General features: G+C 64.4%; 1 protein-coding gene across 8 annotated transcripts; it reads left to right on the top strand.

Moving 5' to 3' along the window:
• The first annotated feature begins 4419 nt into the window (after positions 1–4419).
• PLCD3 (phospholipase C delta 3) lies at positions 4420–16510 on the top strand. 8 transcript variants are annotated; one of them, XM_039700821.1, is made up of 17 exons: positions 4420–4766; positions 4893–5032; positions 7135–7296; positions 8799–9027; positions 9105–9234; positions 9726–9951; positions 10809–11010; positions 11094–11238; positions 11321–11473; positions 11533–11700; positions 11869–11904; positions 12483–12642; positions 13435–13551; positions 13632–13780; positions 14501–14636; positions 16059–16170; positions 16250–16510. In XM_039700821.1, exons 2-17 carry the CDS (start codon positions 4930–4932, stop codon positions 16476–16478), a joined length of 2457 nt encoding a protein of 818 aa, XP_039556755.1. In that variant the 5' UTR covers positions 4420–4766; positions 4893–4929; the 3' UTR covers positions 16479–16510. The 8 variants fall into 8 exon arrangements, with proteins under 8 accessions (XP_039556755.1, XP_039556754.1, XP_039556758.1 ...); XM_039700820.1 differs by having other exon boundaries at positions 4421–4744; positions 4880–5032; XM_039700824.1 differs by having other exon boundaries at positions 4421–4744; positions 4846–5032.
• The last annotated feature ends 645 nt before the right edge of the window (positions 16511–17155 follow it).

The following is a 17155-nucleotide window of genomic DNA, read 5'->3' as shown; positions in this document are numbered from 1 at the left end:
CCCCGCGCGACCGGAGCCCAGCGCGGCGCGCGCGCCCCCTGGCGGCCGGACGGGACAGAGCGAGGGGAGGGCGCCGCCTAGCGGAGACGGGAGGGACTGCAGAGAGGGGACAGAGGGACACGGACAGACTGACAGGGACAGGGATGGGGAACAGGGACAGACTGACAGGGACACGGACAGGGACAGGGACACGGACAGACTGACAGGGACAGGGGCAGACTGACAGGGACTGGGATGGGGAACAGGGACACGGACAGACTGACAGGGACAGGGACAGGGACACGGACAGGGACAGAGGGACAGGGACAGACTGACAGGGACAGGGACAGACTGACAGGGACAGGGACACGGACAGGGACAGGGACACGGCCAGGGACAGGGACAGGGGGACAGGGACAGACTGACAGGGACTGGGACAGGGACAGGGACAGAGGGACAGGGACAGACTGACAGGGACAGGGACACGGACAGGGACAGGGACAGGGACAGGGACACGGACAGGGACAGAGGGACAGGGACAGACTGACAGGGACAGGGACAGACTGACAGGGACAGGGACACGGACAGGGACAGGGACAAGGACACGGACAGGGCCAGGGCCAGAGGGACAGGGACAGGGAGAGGGACAGGGACAGGGATGGGGACAGAGGGACAGGGACAGTGGGACTGGTGGACAGGGAAAGGGGGACAGGGACTGAGGGACAGAATGACAGGGATAGGGAGAGGGACAGGGACAGATAGAGAGGGACAGCACAGTGTGACTGGGACAGAAACAGTGGGACAGGGACAGGAACAGGGACAGCAGGACAGTGGGATAGGGACAGCCAGACAGGGACAGTGGCATAGTGGGACAGGACAGTGGGACAGTGAGAGACACAGGGACAGGGGGACAATGAGAGACAGCACAGGGACAGCGCACCAGGACAGTGGAACAGGAGACAGGGACAGAAACTCTGCACCAGCAGGGGCGCACCCAGGCCGGGCATGGGGACAGAGCCCAGGGACACTGCACCGGCACAGGGGACAGGGGGACGGTGTCCGGGGACAGTGCCCAGCACCCCGGGGCAGCCAGGCTGTGCCCGGGTGTGGGACCCAGCCCTGGCACAGGGCCCTGCGCAGAGGGCAGCTCTGTGACACTGCAGGGGCACGGGGACAGGGCTGGGGTGCCACCTGGGCTGTGCACGGGGACAGGGCGGGCAGGGGGGTGCTGGGGTGTCCTGGGACCCTGGCACAGGTGCCCAGAGCAGCTGGGGCTGCCCCTGCATCCCTGGCAGTGCCCAAGGCCAGGCTGGACACTGGGGCTGGAGCATCCTGGGACAGTGGGAGGTGTCCCTGCCATGGCAGGGTGGCACTGGGTGGTGTTTTAGGTCCCTTCCCACCCAATCCAACTGGAATTCTGTGATAATCATCCAGGATTCTGGGGCCACACCTGGGGACACCGGGGCCATGCAGTGTGACACCAGGACAGTGCAGTGGGGACAGGGACAGTGGAGCCTGGGACACTGCCCTGGCACCTGGGACATGGCTCTGGGACAGTGCCACCGGGCCAGCGGGCAGGACAGGGCACAGCTGGGTCAGGCCGAGCAATTGTTAATTATTATCCAATTTTATCCCCTGTTCTTTTATTCACTGCACGCTTTTAACCACTGGTAATTATTATCCAACTTCATTAATTATGGTAATAAGGAAGGGGCAGAATTTGGGGTCCCTGAGCCCCCAGGGTGAATCCCCCCTGAACCCAGGGCTTCCTTTGAGGCAGGGACCTGTGGGGACACGGGGACACGTGTGACCTGCAGAACAAGGGACCCGGGAGGGGGGGTTCTGGGGGGCTGAGGGAGGTTTTGGGGGGCTGTGGGAGGNCGATCTTGGGCTGGTTGGTGAGGTTTTGGGGTGTGGGCCATGGGAAGTTCTGGGGTATTGTGAGAGGTTCTGGGAGCCCTGGGGGGTTCTGGGGGCTGAGGGAGGTTCTGGGGGGCTGTGGGGACCACCTGGATCCAGCCTGGCCCAGGTGCTGGGGCTGGGACCCAGAGCAGCTTTCAGCATCCCTGTGCTGGCTTCATCCTTGCCTCCCACTCGGGTTTTCCAGCCTTAACCCAGCTCCAAACCCCAAATCCAAGCGGGTCAACACCCCCCAACCCTCCCAAATCACACCCACATCGCCTGGGGAAACATTTCCTTTGCCAGCTGAAGGCGAACAGATGAAACAAAGAATTAAAAAATAATAAATACAAGCAATTAAAGCAGCGAAATGCCTTGAGGCTCGGGCCATCCCGAGCTCGGTTCCCGCTGATTCACGGCACACGTGCTGCGCTAAAAGCGGCCGGGAATGCGGCCCCGCTTCCCCCGGGATCCCTTCCAACAAACCAGCAGCGCCGGCGCCGGGAGGAGCGCCGGGATTGCTGCCAGGGCTGTTTGTCCTGCTGCTCCAGCCGCTGCTGCTGGCAATTCCTGGGAATGCAGCTCCGATGGCAGGAGGGGAGCCTGGAGCAGGGCCCGGCTGCGTGGCTTGCAAGGGAATTTTTTGGGGTGTCCCTCTGTCCCCAAAGCCTTCAGGAAGAGCTTTACCCCCCCCAAACACAGCCCAGGGGCTGCACAGATGTGCCCAGGTGTTGCAGGAGCTGCTCAGGTCTTGAACTGCAGCACTAAATGCAGTCCCAGGCTGCTCAGAGGCTGCCCAGGTGTCTCCCTGCACCTACAGATGTTGCTTTGGGGAAGCAGAGATGGTCCCAGGAGGCCCCAGTGGTGGCTCTGGGTGCCCAGATGTTGCTCAGCACACACCCAGGACGCCCAGATGTGCCCTCAGTTTATTCCCCCATCCCCCAGGGTACCCAGGTGCTGCCCCAGGTGCCCAGATGTCACCCCAGGACACTCAGGCATCACTCACCGTGCCCAGATGTTGCCCAGATGTTGCTCTCAGCCCTGGCTGCCCCGGGGCTGGCAGCACCCCTGTGGCCCTGGCACGGGCAAAGTCACCTCCTCTCCCTGTCCTGGAGCTCCTGGTCCCACAGCCCGGCCAGGCCAGGCCTCCCTGTGCCCTGGACACTCTGGGGTTGGGAAAAGCCTGAGGTGACCCTGCCCCACCTGCCCCAGCACCCTCAGTGGTGGCTGGGGGAAAACGGCCCCAGGCTGGGCCAGGGCAGCTCGGGGTGGATTCTGCAGGAATTTCCCCATGGAAAGGGATCAGGCCTTGGCACTGCCCACGGAGCTCTGGGGTGCCCAGCCTGGAGGTGCCCAAGGACCACGGGATGTGGCACTCAGTGCTCTGAGATGGGGACAGGGGGTCAGGCACAGCCTGGACTCGGTGACCCCGGGGGTCTCCCCACCCTGAACCCTTGTGGGGTCACTGTGAGCGTGGCTGCACAAACACACTCACAAACACACTCACACACACACTCACACACACACACACACTCACAAACACACACTCAACTCACACTCACACTAACACACTCACACACACACTCACACTCTCACAAATACACACTCACAATCACACACTCAACTCACACTCACACTAACACTCACACACACTCACACACACACACTCACACACACTCACACACACACTCACAAACAAACACACTCTCACTCTCACACAAACTCTCACACTCTCACAAACACACACACACAAATACTCACAAACACACACTCACTCTCACACAAACACACTCTCACACACACTCACAAACACACACAAACAAATACACACTCACAATCACACACTCAACTCACACTCACACTAACACACTCACACACACACTCACAAACAAACACACTCTCACTCTCACACAAACTCTCACACTCTCACAAACACACACACACAAATACTCACAAACACACACTCACTCTCACACAAACACACTCTCACACTCACAAACACACACTCACACACACACAAATACAAACAAACACACACATACACTCACACTCACACACTCACACAAACACACTCACTCACACTCACAAATACATATACACACACTCACTCTCACACTCATTCTCACACTCACACTCACTCTCACATGCACTCACACACACACTCACACATTCACACTCACACACACAGTCACAAACACTCACTCACTCACACACTCACACATTCACTCACACTCACTCACTCACTCACACTCACTCACTCACTCACTCACTCTCCCACTCACACGCGGGGCTCTGGCACTGTCACCTCCCAGCTGACGCCGCTGTCCCTCCCCGGCTGTCCCCCGCTGGGGACAGTCACCTGCAGCCCCCAGCGCTGCCTGCGGCCCCCAGCCCGCTGCCACCCGGCCCATGGGTGGGGACAGGGCTGGCACGGCACGAGCGGGTCCCGGTGCCCCGGGCACAGCGGGCCGGTGACCGCTGGGGCTCCCACCGGTGCCCGGTGCAGGCGGGCCCGCGGGGGCAGAGGGGACCCCCGCTCCGTCCCCGCCGGCCCTCGGGCACAGCGGGAGCGCTGCACGGAGCGAACGCCCGGGGCAGGCCGGGACCCCGGCCCGGTGCCGGTGCCGGTGCCGGTGCGGAGCGAGCCCGGCGGGGTCGGTCCCGTCCCGGGCAGCCCCGGGGCCCCGGCCGGCACAAACGGTTAACAGCGGCCGGGCTGCGGTGTGGCTCCTCCCGGTCCCTCCCCGCGGCCGGCCCCGGTCACGGCCCGGCCGCGCAGCCCCAGCCCCGACCTCCGCCACCGCCCAGCCCGGTGACACCGGGCACCGGAGCACCGGGAGCGACAGAACCGGCCGGGGCACCGGGGGCACCGGAGTCCCGGAACAGCGGGAACAGCGGCGGCAGCGGCGGGCCGGGGGCCCGGGCACCGGAGCACCGGGAGCGACAGAACCGGCCGGGGCACCGGAGCACCGGGAGCGACAGAACCGGCCGGGGCACCGGAGCACCGGAGTCCCGGAACAGCGGCGGCAGCGGCGGGCCGGGGTCCCGGTCATGATCTGCGGCAGGAGGGCGCGTCCCGCCGCCGAGCAGCTCCGCGCCCCGTCTGACGGCGCCGGTGGCTCCCGCCGGCCCGGGAGAGCCCTGAAGAAAATGGGTGAGTCGGGCAGGAACGGGGCAGAAAGCCCGGCAGGCCAGAGGGGTCCGGGAGGGATCTGCCCCCCGAAGTGAGGGGGGGACCCTTGTGACAGGAGCAGGTCCCCAGGGCAGGGGCGCCCCATGGCTGAGATGGGTCCCGGGGACGGAAGGGTGCCCCTGGCTGGGAGGGTCCCCGAGGTGGACGGGCTCCCCCACAGCAGGGAGGGGTCCCCCGGGATGGGAGGGGTCCCCACGGCCACCCCAAAATAACTGCGCATCGCCCCAGCCTTTGGGGAACAGCGGGGTCGGGGTTTGGCCCCATCACAGGTGACAGGAACCCCCTTGCTCAGGGCATTTATTGTCCCCAAGGCTCAGGTCCCACTCCCCGGGACCCTCCCCAACACCCTGCCTCAGTTTCCCCGCCGGGGCGGTGCCCTGGCAGTGGCGCACGGGGCTCACGGGTGCCCGGCGGGGCCGGGGCGTGTCCCTGGGAGCGGCCGGACCGCGGCGGGAGCACCGGGAGGGGCCGGCCTGGCCTTGCCCCCAGCTTTGGACACGGGCCGTGTGCCTGGAGCTGCTGCAGCTCCGTGTGTCCGTGTGTCCTGTGGCTGTGTGTCCTTGCACCCATCTGTCCCTGCACCTCTGTATCCACACATCCATGTGTCCATCTGTCCCTGCACCTCTGTATCCATGTGTCCATCTGTCCCTGCACCTCTGTATCCATGTGTCCATCTGTCCTTGTACCTCTATATCCATGTGTCCACGTGTCCATCTGTCCCTGTACCTCTGTATCCACACATCCATGTGTCCATCTGTCCCTGCATCCCAGCCCCTGTGTGTCCCTGCCTCCCCTGGGCTGTGTCTGGGAGCACCCCCCCTATGTCCATGCATGTCCGTGTGTCTGACTGTCCGTGCATCCCAATGCCCATGCCCCCATGTGCCCCCGTGTCCGTGTGTCCTGGCAGCAGTGCATCCATGTGGATCCATGCATCCCTGCGTCCGTGTGTCTGTCAGTGCATCCCTGAGTCCACTGTGACTCTGTGACACAGCAGCTGTGTCCGTGCACCCAGATGTGCCTGTGTCCATGCATCCGTGCACCTGTGCATGCACCTGCCTGAATGTCCCTGTGTTTGTCTGTCCTTCCATCAGCAGATCCATGGTCCACACATCCCTGCATCTCTGTATCCATCATCCACGTGTCCTTGTGTCTGTACATCCATGAACACACTGCACCCCGATGTCTGTGCATCCACACACCAGTGCCCACAGATCTGACATTCCATGTGCCCATCCCTGTGCCATGCACCTGTGTCCCTGTGTCCCTACATCCCTGCAGCCCCACGCTCCTGCAGCCCTGTCCCCACACCCCGTGCCCTCTGTCCTGCACCTTGGGCAGGATGTGACCATGCAGGGGGTGCTGGCAGCTGGTGGCTGCATGCCCGAGGCCATGGTGGCTCAGGATGTCCCCAGGAGCCCCCAAGCCACCCTTTCCCAGACCAGGGGTGGAATCTCCATCCAGAGCAGGACGTGGCCATTGGAGATCCTAGGAATGGCTGCTGAAACAATAAAGGGAGGAAATAACCACTGCGTGAAGAGATGGAAAAATCCTGGCTGAGGCGTGGGCCCACAAGTCCCCCGAGTCCACCCTGTCATTGTTCCCAGCCTGAGCTCTGCTGCTGGCACCGTCCTGGCACTCTCCATGCAGGATCTGGGCAGCTTTGCTGGGATTTAGCAGCTGAGCTGTGTCACTGCTGTGTCCTGTCCCTCTGAACAGCCACACTGTTCTCTGAAGGGGCCCAGGGCAGTGGCTTGTCCTGTCTGTCCTCTCCCGCCTGTCCTGTCCCATTCCAACCCCTTCCTGTTCCATCCCATCCCGGCCTGTTTGTTCCACCCCATCCCATCTGCCTCATCTTGTCCCTGCCCACCCTGTCCCATCCTGTCCTGTCATGTTTGTCCTGCCCACCCTGTCCCCCATCCCATCCCATCCCATCCATCCTGTCCTGTCCCATTTGTCCCGTGCCATCCCAGTGGATACAGATGTGCCCCCAGATGTGCACCAACCCCCCAGCCCGTGCCCCCCGAGCCCCCCGAGCCCCCGGTAGCCCAGGGCTGTCCCCGCAGGCCTGACGGAGGATGCGGATGTGCAGCGGATGCTGCAGGGGTCCCTGCTGTGGAAGGTGAAGGCCAGGGGGGGCTCCCGGGCGCGGCTGTTCCGCCTGCAGGAGGACGGGGTCACCGTGTGCTTCGAGGGACGCTTCCGGCGCGCCCGCGCCCCCCGGAGCTGTGAGTGCTGGCACTGTCCTCGGGGCTCGGGGACACCGGCACGCCGCCTGCACTGCCCTCGGCTGCAGGGACGGCCAGGAGCCGGGCAGGGCCCCACACCCAGCCCTGCACCAGCAAGGACTGACCCTTTTTGTCCTGCCCACCCTGTCCCATCCTGTCCTGTCATGTTTGTCCTGCCCACTCTGTCCCATCTAGTCCAGTCTGCCCCACCCCCTCCTGCCCAGTCCTGTTTGTCCCATCTTGTGCCAACTTGTCTCATCTGCATTGTCACCTTGTGTCATTCGTGTCCCACCCCACCAGGGGACACCGGCACGCCGCCTGCACTGCCCTCGGCTGCAGGGACGGCCAGGAGCCGGGCAGGGCCCCACACCCCCCCCTGCACCACCAAGGACTGACCCTTACCCAGACCCCCGCCTGGAACCCCAATCCGGGTCCTAGTCCACAGCCTTGGTGTGGGTTCCCACACAGAATCCAGATATGGACACGTCCATGTGAGACCCAGACCCCAACCCAGGACCCCCACCCGGAATCCAACCCCAACCCAGGACCCAGACCCCAACCCAGGACCCCCACCCGGAATCCAACCCCAACCCAGGACCCAGACCCCAACCCAGGACCCCCACCCGGAATCCAGACCCTACCCCAGCACCTGCACCCCCACCCAGGACCCAGATCCATTCCCAGCATCCAGAACCCCACCTGGACCCTGACCACAGCCCAGTTCCCAGACCCCCACCCAAGACCTGGATCCCCACTCAGAACCCAGACCCCCCCTGAGTTCCAGACCCCAACCCAGGACCCAGATCCCAGCCCAGGACCCAGATCCCCCAGTGAGAACCAGACCCAGTCCTGGGACATGGAGCTCCACAATCCAGAGCCCACCTGTGCCCCAGATGCCCCTGGGACCCAGATCCCTGCCTGGCTCCCCACCTGTGACCTGGACCCTGATCCCCTCCCAGGACCCTGACATTCCCCTCACTCAGACCCCAATTGAGGACCCAGCACCCAGACCCAACCCTGCACCCCAAGCCTGGGGTCCAGACCCTCACCTGAGCTATGAATCCAGCCCAGAATATGGACCCCCACCCAATACCTGAACTCCAGCACCCTTCACACAGTGGCTCCCAGAGCCCCCCAACCCTCCCAGCGCCTCCCAGTACACCCCACACGGAGCTGTCAGAGCCCCCACCCTTCCCCGTCCCCCGGGGTCAGCACAAGGTCCCGGCTCCATCCCCGCCGGGCTCCATCCCCCTCCCCGGCGTCACCCGTCTCTTTCCACCCCCATCTGGGATGGGTACCTGGAGCTGGCACGGCTGCCCGGCGGCTCCGTCCCCTGCCAGCATCCCCGTCCCCATCCCTGCAGGATCAGCGGGCTGAGCCGGACCCAGCCCGGTGCCGGGGGCAGCCGGTGTCCATCGGCAGCCAGGGTGTCTCGCAGGAGGGGTGGGTGACCCGCCGGGGGAGCGCGTCCATTGTCCCTCCGCACCCGCGTGTCCCCGCAGTCTCGGTGGCGCACGTCGAGGCCGTGAGCGCCGGCCGCCGCTCGGAGGGGCTGCGCAAGCACGGGGCCGCCTTCCCCGAGCGCCACTGCTTCACCCTGGCCTTCAAGGGCCGCCGCAAGAACCTGGACCTGGCCGCCCGCGGCGAGGAGGACGCCCGGCACTGGGTGCAGGGGCTCAGCAAGCTGATGGGGCGGCTGCAGGCCATGAGCCAGATGGAGAAGCTCGACCAGTATCCTTCACGGGCAGCTCGGGGCAGGCTGGGGACGGCTGCAGGTGACACCGGGAGGTTTCCTTAGCCCGGTGCGGTTGGATCCATGGGGTCCTGCAGCGAGCAGACAGGAACAAGGACAACAAGATGTCCTTCCGGGAGGTGAAGAGCATGCTGAGGATGCTCAACATCGACATGGACGATGGCTACGCCTCGCAGCTCTTCAAGGTACCCGTCCTGAGCTGCACCACCCACTGTGCCCACTGTTGGCTCCAGGAGGGAATTGCTGGCTCCTTCTCTGCCTTCCCCAGCACAGGGAGCTGACAAACTCCTCACCCCACAGCCACCCACTGCCGCCAAGGGCTGGGTCCCACCAGGAGCACATGGTGGAGATGGGTGAGGTGGGCTGAGCTGTCCCAGCCGCTGTTCTGTGTGTCCCCAGGGTGGGACATTTCTCCCCCGTGGAGAGCTGTTCCTCTGGGCATCTCCCAAGGTTCCTTTCCACCTAGGGACACTGAGGCACGGAGCTGTGCTCTGTTCCACCCCTGAGTGGAGGGTCAGAGGGCTCTGGCTGGGGGAACACAGGGGGCAGTAGCTGAGCCCCCCAAACCCATCCCACGCACCCTGCCCACCCCAGGGACGGGCAGAACACGGCAGGGGGTGGCTGTACCCCGTCCGCACAGGGAGGGGACGGTCCCTGAGGCTGGGCTGTGCCACAGGAGTGCGACAGCTCGGGCAACGAGCGGCTGGAGGGCCGGGAGCTGGAGGAGTTCTGCCGGCGGCTGCTGCGGCGCCCGGAGCTGGAGGAGCTGTTCGGGCGCTACTCGGGCGAGGACCGGGTCCTGTCGGCCGAGGAGCTGCAGGACTTCCTGAGGGACCAGGGCGAGGAGTGCAGCCTGCGCCAGGCCCGCGCCATCATCCGCACCTACGAGCTCAACGACAAGGGTAGGGTGGCTGTGGGGCCGTGGGGGCACTGCCGGAGCTCGTGGATGTAGGGATGGGGCTCTGATTGGTGGCATCACCCCCCCAAATGGGTACGGGGTCCTCCAAGGCTTCTGTTACTGTCCTGGTGCCCATTCCCAGTGTCTGCCATCCAACACATGGCCTGGCTGGCACCCGGTGGATGTGACACCGTGGGGACAGGGCGTGTGAAGGTGGGGATGGGCAGCAGGTGGGCTTCCACGTCTCGTGGGTGGTGTGATGCCAGCTCTGGTACGGATGTGACACTGCTGAGGGACTTCTGTCCTCCTCAGGTCCCACCAGGGCAGGTCCAGGGTGAGCACAGCACTAGGGGACATCATGGTGGGGATGAAGGACCTCCATGTCACAACAGTACCCTTAAGGTAGATGTGGCACTAGGAGGATGGAGGACATCAGATGGGAGATGGGACACAAAGGGGACCTCCCCTGAGTGCCACAGTGCCAGCTCTGGGGTGACATGGCACTGGGAGGACAAAGGGTATCAGGGTGAGGACAGGGAACCTCCACACCTCATGGTGTCACCATGACACAGCAACCTTCACACCTCAGGGGTGTCACCGTGCCATGGTGACAGGGAACCTTCACACCTCATGGGTGTCACCATGCCACAGTGACAGGGAACCTCCACACCTCAGGGGTGTCACCAGGCCACATCCAGAGTGAATGTGGCACCAGCAGGATGGGTGACATCAGGACACTTGAGGGAACTTACACGTGCCCTGGGTGCCACAGTGCCAGGTCAGGGATGAACATGGCACCTCCAGGTGGGGAAGGTCCTCAGGGTGCCAGCACCCTGTGACAGCTGCCACCGTGCCCCGCAGCCAAGCAGCAGGACCTGATGATGCTGGACGGCTTCATGATGTACCTGCTGTCGGCCGCCGGTGACATCCTCAACCAGGAGCACACCAAGGTGCACCAGGACATGAGCCAGCCCCTGAGCCACTACTTCATCTCCTCCTCGCACAACACCTACCTGACCCGCAACCAGATCGGCGGCACCAGCAGCACCGAGGCCTACGTCAGGTGCCGTCCCCGGCCCCCGAGCCCCAGAAGGTGCAGGGGGCTCTGGGGGGACGGGGACTGAGCTGGTGGCGCTGTGGTGGCAGGGCGCTGAGGGCAGGGTGCCGCTGCGTGGAGCTGGACTGCTGGGAGGGCTCGGACGGGGAGCCCGTGGTCTACCACGGCCACACGCTCACCTCCAAAATCCTCTTCCGCGACGTCATCGAGAGCATCCGCGACTCCGCCTTCGAGGTGAGGGGGGCCGCAGCCCCGGGGGTGCCCGGTGTGCGGTGCCCCGTGCCTGGTGCTGAGGGCTGCCCCTCCCCGTGCCCAGAAATCCCCCTACCCCGTCATCCTGTCCCTGGAGAACCACTGCGGGCTGGAGCAGCAGGCCACCATGGCCCGGCACATGAGGGCCATCCTGGGGGACAGGCTGCTGACACAGCCCCTGCAGGGGCAGGACCCCCACGATCTGCCCTCACCAGAGGTAAGGCCACCTGCGTGCCACCGCAGTGTCCCCATGTCCCCTCTGAACTCTGAGCTCAGACCTGCCCTCTGCAGCAGCTGAAGGAAAAGATCCTGGTGAAGGGCAAGAAGCTGCCAGAGCTGTGGCACGAGCCCCGGGGTGTCACCTCCCTTCTGCACCCCGAGGAGGAGGAAGAGGAAGAGGAGGAAGAAGAGGAGGAGAAGGGGCATGAGAGAAGCCCCCGGCGGGTAAGAGACTTCCCCAGGGATGTGGTTTTGGGGGACTACGGCATCCTGGTGTCCTGATGGATCAGAGCATCCTGGTGGTGCCAGGGGACCATGGCATCCTGGCATTGTCCCAGCTGAGCACTGCCAGCCCTGCCATGCCCTCTGCAGCCCTGCTCTCTCCTCTTTCAGTCGCTGCAGTCGCTGCAGGAGATCAAACCTCTGCAGGTGGGTGATGGGCTGGAGCTGGGGGGGCTGGCAGGGCGGGTGCTGTGGGGGCAGTGAGTGGCTGTCACTGCCTGGAGGAGGGGACAGAGCTTGGGGACCCCTCAGCTGTGCCTCCCTCTTCCTGTGGGGCTGGCTGGCCTGTGTCTGAGGTTTCCAGCACTTTGATTTCTCTGTCACCTCAAGTTCTCCATCATGTTGGGCCTGCATCACATCCAGGGTGACCTGTTGGGGTTGGCATCACCTTGGGGTGTATTCCATCATCTCGGGGTGCCCATCACCCCAGGTTCTCCAGCACTTTGGGGTCTCCCTCATCCTGGGGTCTGTAACATCCCAGGCTGTCCATCCCCTTGGGTTCTCCATGGCTGCAGGGTCTCAACCTGCTTGGGTTCCCATCAGGCCCTGGTCCACCATTCCACTGCCTCGGCTTCTGCACCACCCTGGGGCCTCCACTGCTTTGAGGGTCTCCATGGCCTTGGGGGTCTCAGCACTCAGCACTAGCAGGGAGGGGTCTGTAGACCCTGGGGCTGGCAGGTGCCACCAGGGCCAGCCTGTCCCTGGTGCCACGGTGGTTCCCGCAGGCCAAGGACGCGTCGCAGGTGTCCCCGGAGCTGTCGGCGCTGGTGGTGTACTGCCAGGCTGTCCCCTTCCCCGGGCTGGCCCAGGCCCTGCGCCACCCCCAGCCCTGCCAGATGTCCTCCTTCAGCGAGAGGAAGGCACGGAAGCTCATCAAGGAGGCAGGTGAGGGCCACCAGATGGGCACAGGATGGGCACAGGATGGGGACAGGATGGGCACAGGATGGGGACAGGATGGGCACAGGATGGGGACAGGATGGGGACAGGAGGTCCATACTCCTGAGTCACGGGGATGCAGGATGGGCTGAGCCACTCTGGGGTGGCTCCATGAGTGGTCAGGGTCACGCTGGCCTCACCCAGGCTGCCCTGGATGGGTGGGACTGGGGTCTGCTGGCAGGGCCTGCCTGGGGCCAGAGGCCAGGGCTGGGGTCACACAGCCAGGATCGAGGTCTGGATCAGGATTTAGGATGTGGCATGTGGGTCCAGGGCCTGGGGCTGGGAATAAAGTCTGGGTCAGAGTCCAGGGACTGAGGGCTGGGGTCAAGGGCTGGGGTCTGAGGTCAGGGCCTGAGATTAAGATCTGAGTCAATGTTCAGTGTCTGGGGCCAGGGTCAGTGTCTGGACTCAAGGATTAGGATCTGGGTCAGGGCATAGGCTTGGGGGGTCTTTGTTTGGAGTCTGAGGTCCAGGGTCAAGATCTGGGGTCAGGGTCTGGGTTCCATGGTCAAGGTCCAGGGTCAGGGGTATAAAGTCAAAGTGTGGGGTCAAGATCAGGATCAAGGGGCAGAGGTTTGGGGTCAGAGGTCCAAGGTCAAGGTCCAGGTTTGGGGTCTGGTCTCAGGGTCACATGTCAGGCTCAGGACAGGCTCTGTCCATGTCCTGGGGCCCATCAGCCCCTGTTGGGGCCCCCCAGCAGCTCCGGAGGGTGCAGCAGCCCCCTGAGCCGTGTCCCCCCAGGCCCGGCGCTGGTCCGCTACAACGCCCGCCAGCTGAGCCGCGTGTACCCGCTGGGGCTCAAGATGAACTCTGCCAACTACAACCCCCAGGAGATGTGGAACGCTGGCTGCCAGCTGGGTGAGACCCCCGGAGCCCCCAACCTGGCACCCTCCCCGGGGGCCGTGACCCCCTGACAGCCCGTGCTGCTGTCCCCGCAGTGGCGCTCAACTTCCAGACGCCGGGCTACGAGATGGACCTGAACGCCGGGCGCTTCCTGCCCAACGGCCGCTGCGGATACGTCCTGAAGCCCCTGTGCCTGCGCAGCCCCCCCGGGGAGGGCTCCCGCCGCCTGGCCCTGCACATCAGGGTGAGGACACCCCCGAGCTGTCCCCAGGCCTGGCTGGGTGCCGCCCACGCCCCTGCTGGGTCGCACCCGTGACATTCTGATGGCTGGCCAGGTGGCACCTGCATCTTTTCCCGGTGATGCCAACTCTGTCCCCAAATCCAGCTGGTATCAGCCATGTCCCTTCTCCGAGATGGCATCAGCCACCTCCTTCCTCCCCACCACGTCCCCAGTCCCAGCCGAGTGCCACCCACATCCCTCCTCCCGAGGACCCAGCCACATGTCACTCATGTTCCTTCTCCTGTGTGGTACCAACAATGTCCTTCCTCTTCACCCCATCCGCACTCCTGGCTGGGTGCCATCCCCTTCTGGGGACACCACCTTGTCCCCAGCCATGTGCCACCTATGTCCCTTCTCCTGGATGGCACCAGCCACCTCCCTCCTCCTCACCCCATCCGCACTCCTGGCTGGGTGCCTTTCCCCTTCTGGGGACACCACCAGCCATGTGTCCCTTCTCCTGGATGGCACCAGCCACCTCCCTCCTCCTCACCCCATCCACTCTCCTGACTGTGTCACCCATGACACATCTCCTGGGTGACACCACCCTTGTCCCCAAACCCAGCCGGTGTCAGCCACTGGGTGGCATCAGCCACCTCCCTGCTTTCACCGTGTCCCCAGCCCCAGCCAAGTGCCACTCACGTCCCTCTGGGTGCTTTCCCACACCCCATGCCCGCTGTGCCACAGGTGATCACCGCCCAGCAGCTGCCCAAGCTGCACAGGGACAAGGGCAGCTCCATCGTGGATCCCTTCGTGCGCGTGGAGATCCACGGCACCCCGGCCGACTGCGCCAAGCAGCAAACCCACCACAAGCTCAACAACGGTGAGTGCTGCCACCTGGGCACCCCCGGGGCCACCCTGGGCACCACGGGCACCTGGGCACCCCCGGGCACCCCCAGGGACACTCCAGAGCATCCCCGACCCCCAGGGATGTCCTCACAACCCAGGAATGCCCAAGGACAGCCCAGGGTCTCTTGGAGCACCCTGATCCCTGCAGACACCCCATGGAACCTCATCTCCAGGGGGGCTCCAGGACACCCTCAGGACACCCTGATCCAGGGACACCTTGATGCCAGGGGCACCCTGATCCCCATGAGGGACAGCGCCTTGGGTACCACAGCCCAGCACTCACTGCCAGTTGAACCAGTGCCCAGGACATCCCAGTGCCCAGGACACCCCAGTGCCCAGGACATCCCAGTGCCCAGGACATGCCAATCCCCCCCCCACACCACAGTGTTTCCTCCCCAGCACAGCCAGATCCCCACCCGTGGCAGGGTCCATCGTGTCCCAGTTCTCCCAGTGCTGCTCCCTCATGGTCTCCAGTAGCAAGCCCAGTTTGATGCCCATTCTCCCCAGTACGACCCCCCATTCCCCCAGTATACCCCACCATAGCCCCAGTAGAAACCACAGCCCAGCACTCACTGCCAGTTGAACCAGTGCCCAGGACATCCCAGTGCCCAGGACACCCCAGTGCCCAGGACATCCCAGTGCCCAGGACATGTCAATCCCCCCCCCTCCACACCACAGTGTCCCCTCCCCAGCACAGCCAGATCCCCACCCGTGGCAGGGTCCATCATATCCCAGTTCTCCCAGTGCTGCTCCCTCATGGTCTCCAGTAGCAAGCCCAGTTTGATGCCCATTCTCCCCAGTACGACCCCCCATTCCCCCAGTATACCCCACCACAGCCCCAGTGTCACCCCCATTCTCCCAGTACGGTCCAGCCCAGCTCCAATACAACCTCCATTCCCCCAGAATATCCCATCAGAGTCCCAGTATGATCCATCCCTCCAGTATGCTGCACCTCAGTCACTGCACAACCCCCCTTCTCCCAGTATAGCCCAGTCCAGTACCAGTTTGGCCCTTTTTTCCCCAGTATACCCCACCACGGCCCCAGTGTCACCCCCATTCCCCCAGCATGGCCCCTGTTCCCCCACCCTACCCCAGTGCAGCCACAGCAGAGCCCCTTTTCCCCAGTACACCCCATGGTGGCCCCAGCACGATCCCAGTCCCCACCATGACCCCATTCCCCAGCACGCTCCACCACAGCCCCAGTACGACCCCGTTTCCCCCAGTACACCCCAGCCCAGTCCCCACATCCGCAGTGCAGCTCAGCCGGGGCAGGGCAGTGCCGGGCTCCTGCCGGTCCCTGCACGGCCCTGGTGGCCCCGGTGGCCCCGGTGGCCGCACCCACCCCGCCGGTGCCGCAGGTTTCAACCCGCGCTGGGAGGAGACGCTGCGGTTCCAGGTGCGGGTGCCCGAGCTGGCCCTGGTGCGGTTCGTGGTGGAGGACCACGACAGCACCTCCTGCAACGACTTCGTGGGGCAGTTCACGCTGCCCCTGCCCAGCATGCGCCAAGGTGGGTGCCGCTGCCACCCCGCTGCCCCCCGGGGACGGGGACAGCCCCTGGCACCCGCTGAGCCCCCGTCTGTCCCCAGGGTACCGCCACATCCACCTGCTCTCCAGGGACGGGGCGTCCCTGTCCCCCGCCACGCTCTTCGTGCACGTTCGGTCCAAGAGCCTGTGAGGGGCCACAAGAGGGACAACCTGCAGTCCCCGAGGGGCCCAGGGGGGACATTGTGTCTGTGTGGGGGACAGCAGGCCCCTCCCTGGGTGGGCAGCCTGCGTGGGGACAGCCTGAGGACACTGCTCAGCTGTCTGTGGTGACAGCAGGGCTGGGGGAACCCCAAGGGCTGGGGGCTCCCTACCCAGTGCCACCCAGTCTGCTGGTGCCCCACTCCTGTCCTTGGACAGAGATGCTGTGACAACCAGGATGGGCTGATTGGGCCAACAGGGGTGACATGGGTGACAGCAACCACCAAATCTCACAGTCTTGGCCACGCTTGATCCCAGCCCCTTTCTTTGGGTGCAAGGATGGTGCCATCATCACCCTGGAGTCCCTGAGGGGACCCTGCCACCACACACTCCACTGTGCCCGGGTGGGGACACACTGCCAAGCTCTGCTCTGGCACCAGCGACAGTCACAGACTGACACCCCGGGATCAAGCCACTCGAATAAAGGTTTTATTTTAACAGAGCCTGTCCCAGTGTCCCTGTCACCCTCCGGGGCCCATCGTGGGTGGATCAGGGCTGAGCCCACCCCCAAATCAGCAGTGCCCTGGGGTGCCCATGGAAGCTGGGGGGATCCATTGGAGCAGCCCTCAAACCTGCCATGGGGACAGGGGGAGGGTCCCATGGGGTGTCCCCCTCCCACACCCAGCCTCCCCCAGCCCAGCACAGCACGGACACAGGAGGGGACACAGAGGTACTTGCATAGGTGACACAGGACCCCGAGCAGGGGGATGTGATGGCACTGCCAGGGGGATGGGATGGGCTCCTGGTCC

Source organism: Passer montanus, unplaced genomic scaffold (assembly GCF_014805655.1).
Source record: "Passer montanus isolate IOZ18808 unplaced genomic scaffold, ASM1480565v1 scaffold145, whole genome shotgun sequence".
NCBI classification, from domain to species: domain Eukaryota; kingdom Metazoa; phylum Chordata; class Aves; order Passeriformes; family Passeridae; genus Passer; species Passer montanus.
Note: the sequence above shows the minus strand (reverse complement) of the source record. Positions and strands in the feature narration are given on the sequence as shown.

Excerpts from the sequence above, each read along its gene's own strand:
- PLCD3 (XM_039700821.1), top strand. The coding sequence starts at position 4,930 with ATGATCTGCGGCAGGAGGGCGCGTCCCGCCGCCGAGCAGCTCCGCGCC. Across the intron at positions 9,028-9,104 it reads CAGATGGAGAAGCTCGACCA|TTGGATCCATGGGGTCCTGC; the intron begins GTATCCTTCACG and ends AGCCCGGTGCGG. Across the intron at positions 12,643-13,434 it reads GAAGCTCATCAAGGAGGCAG|GCCCGGCGCTGGTCCGCTAC; the intron begins GTGAGGGCCACC and ends GTGTCCCCCCAG.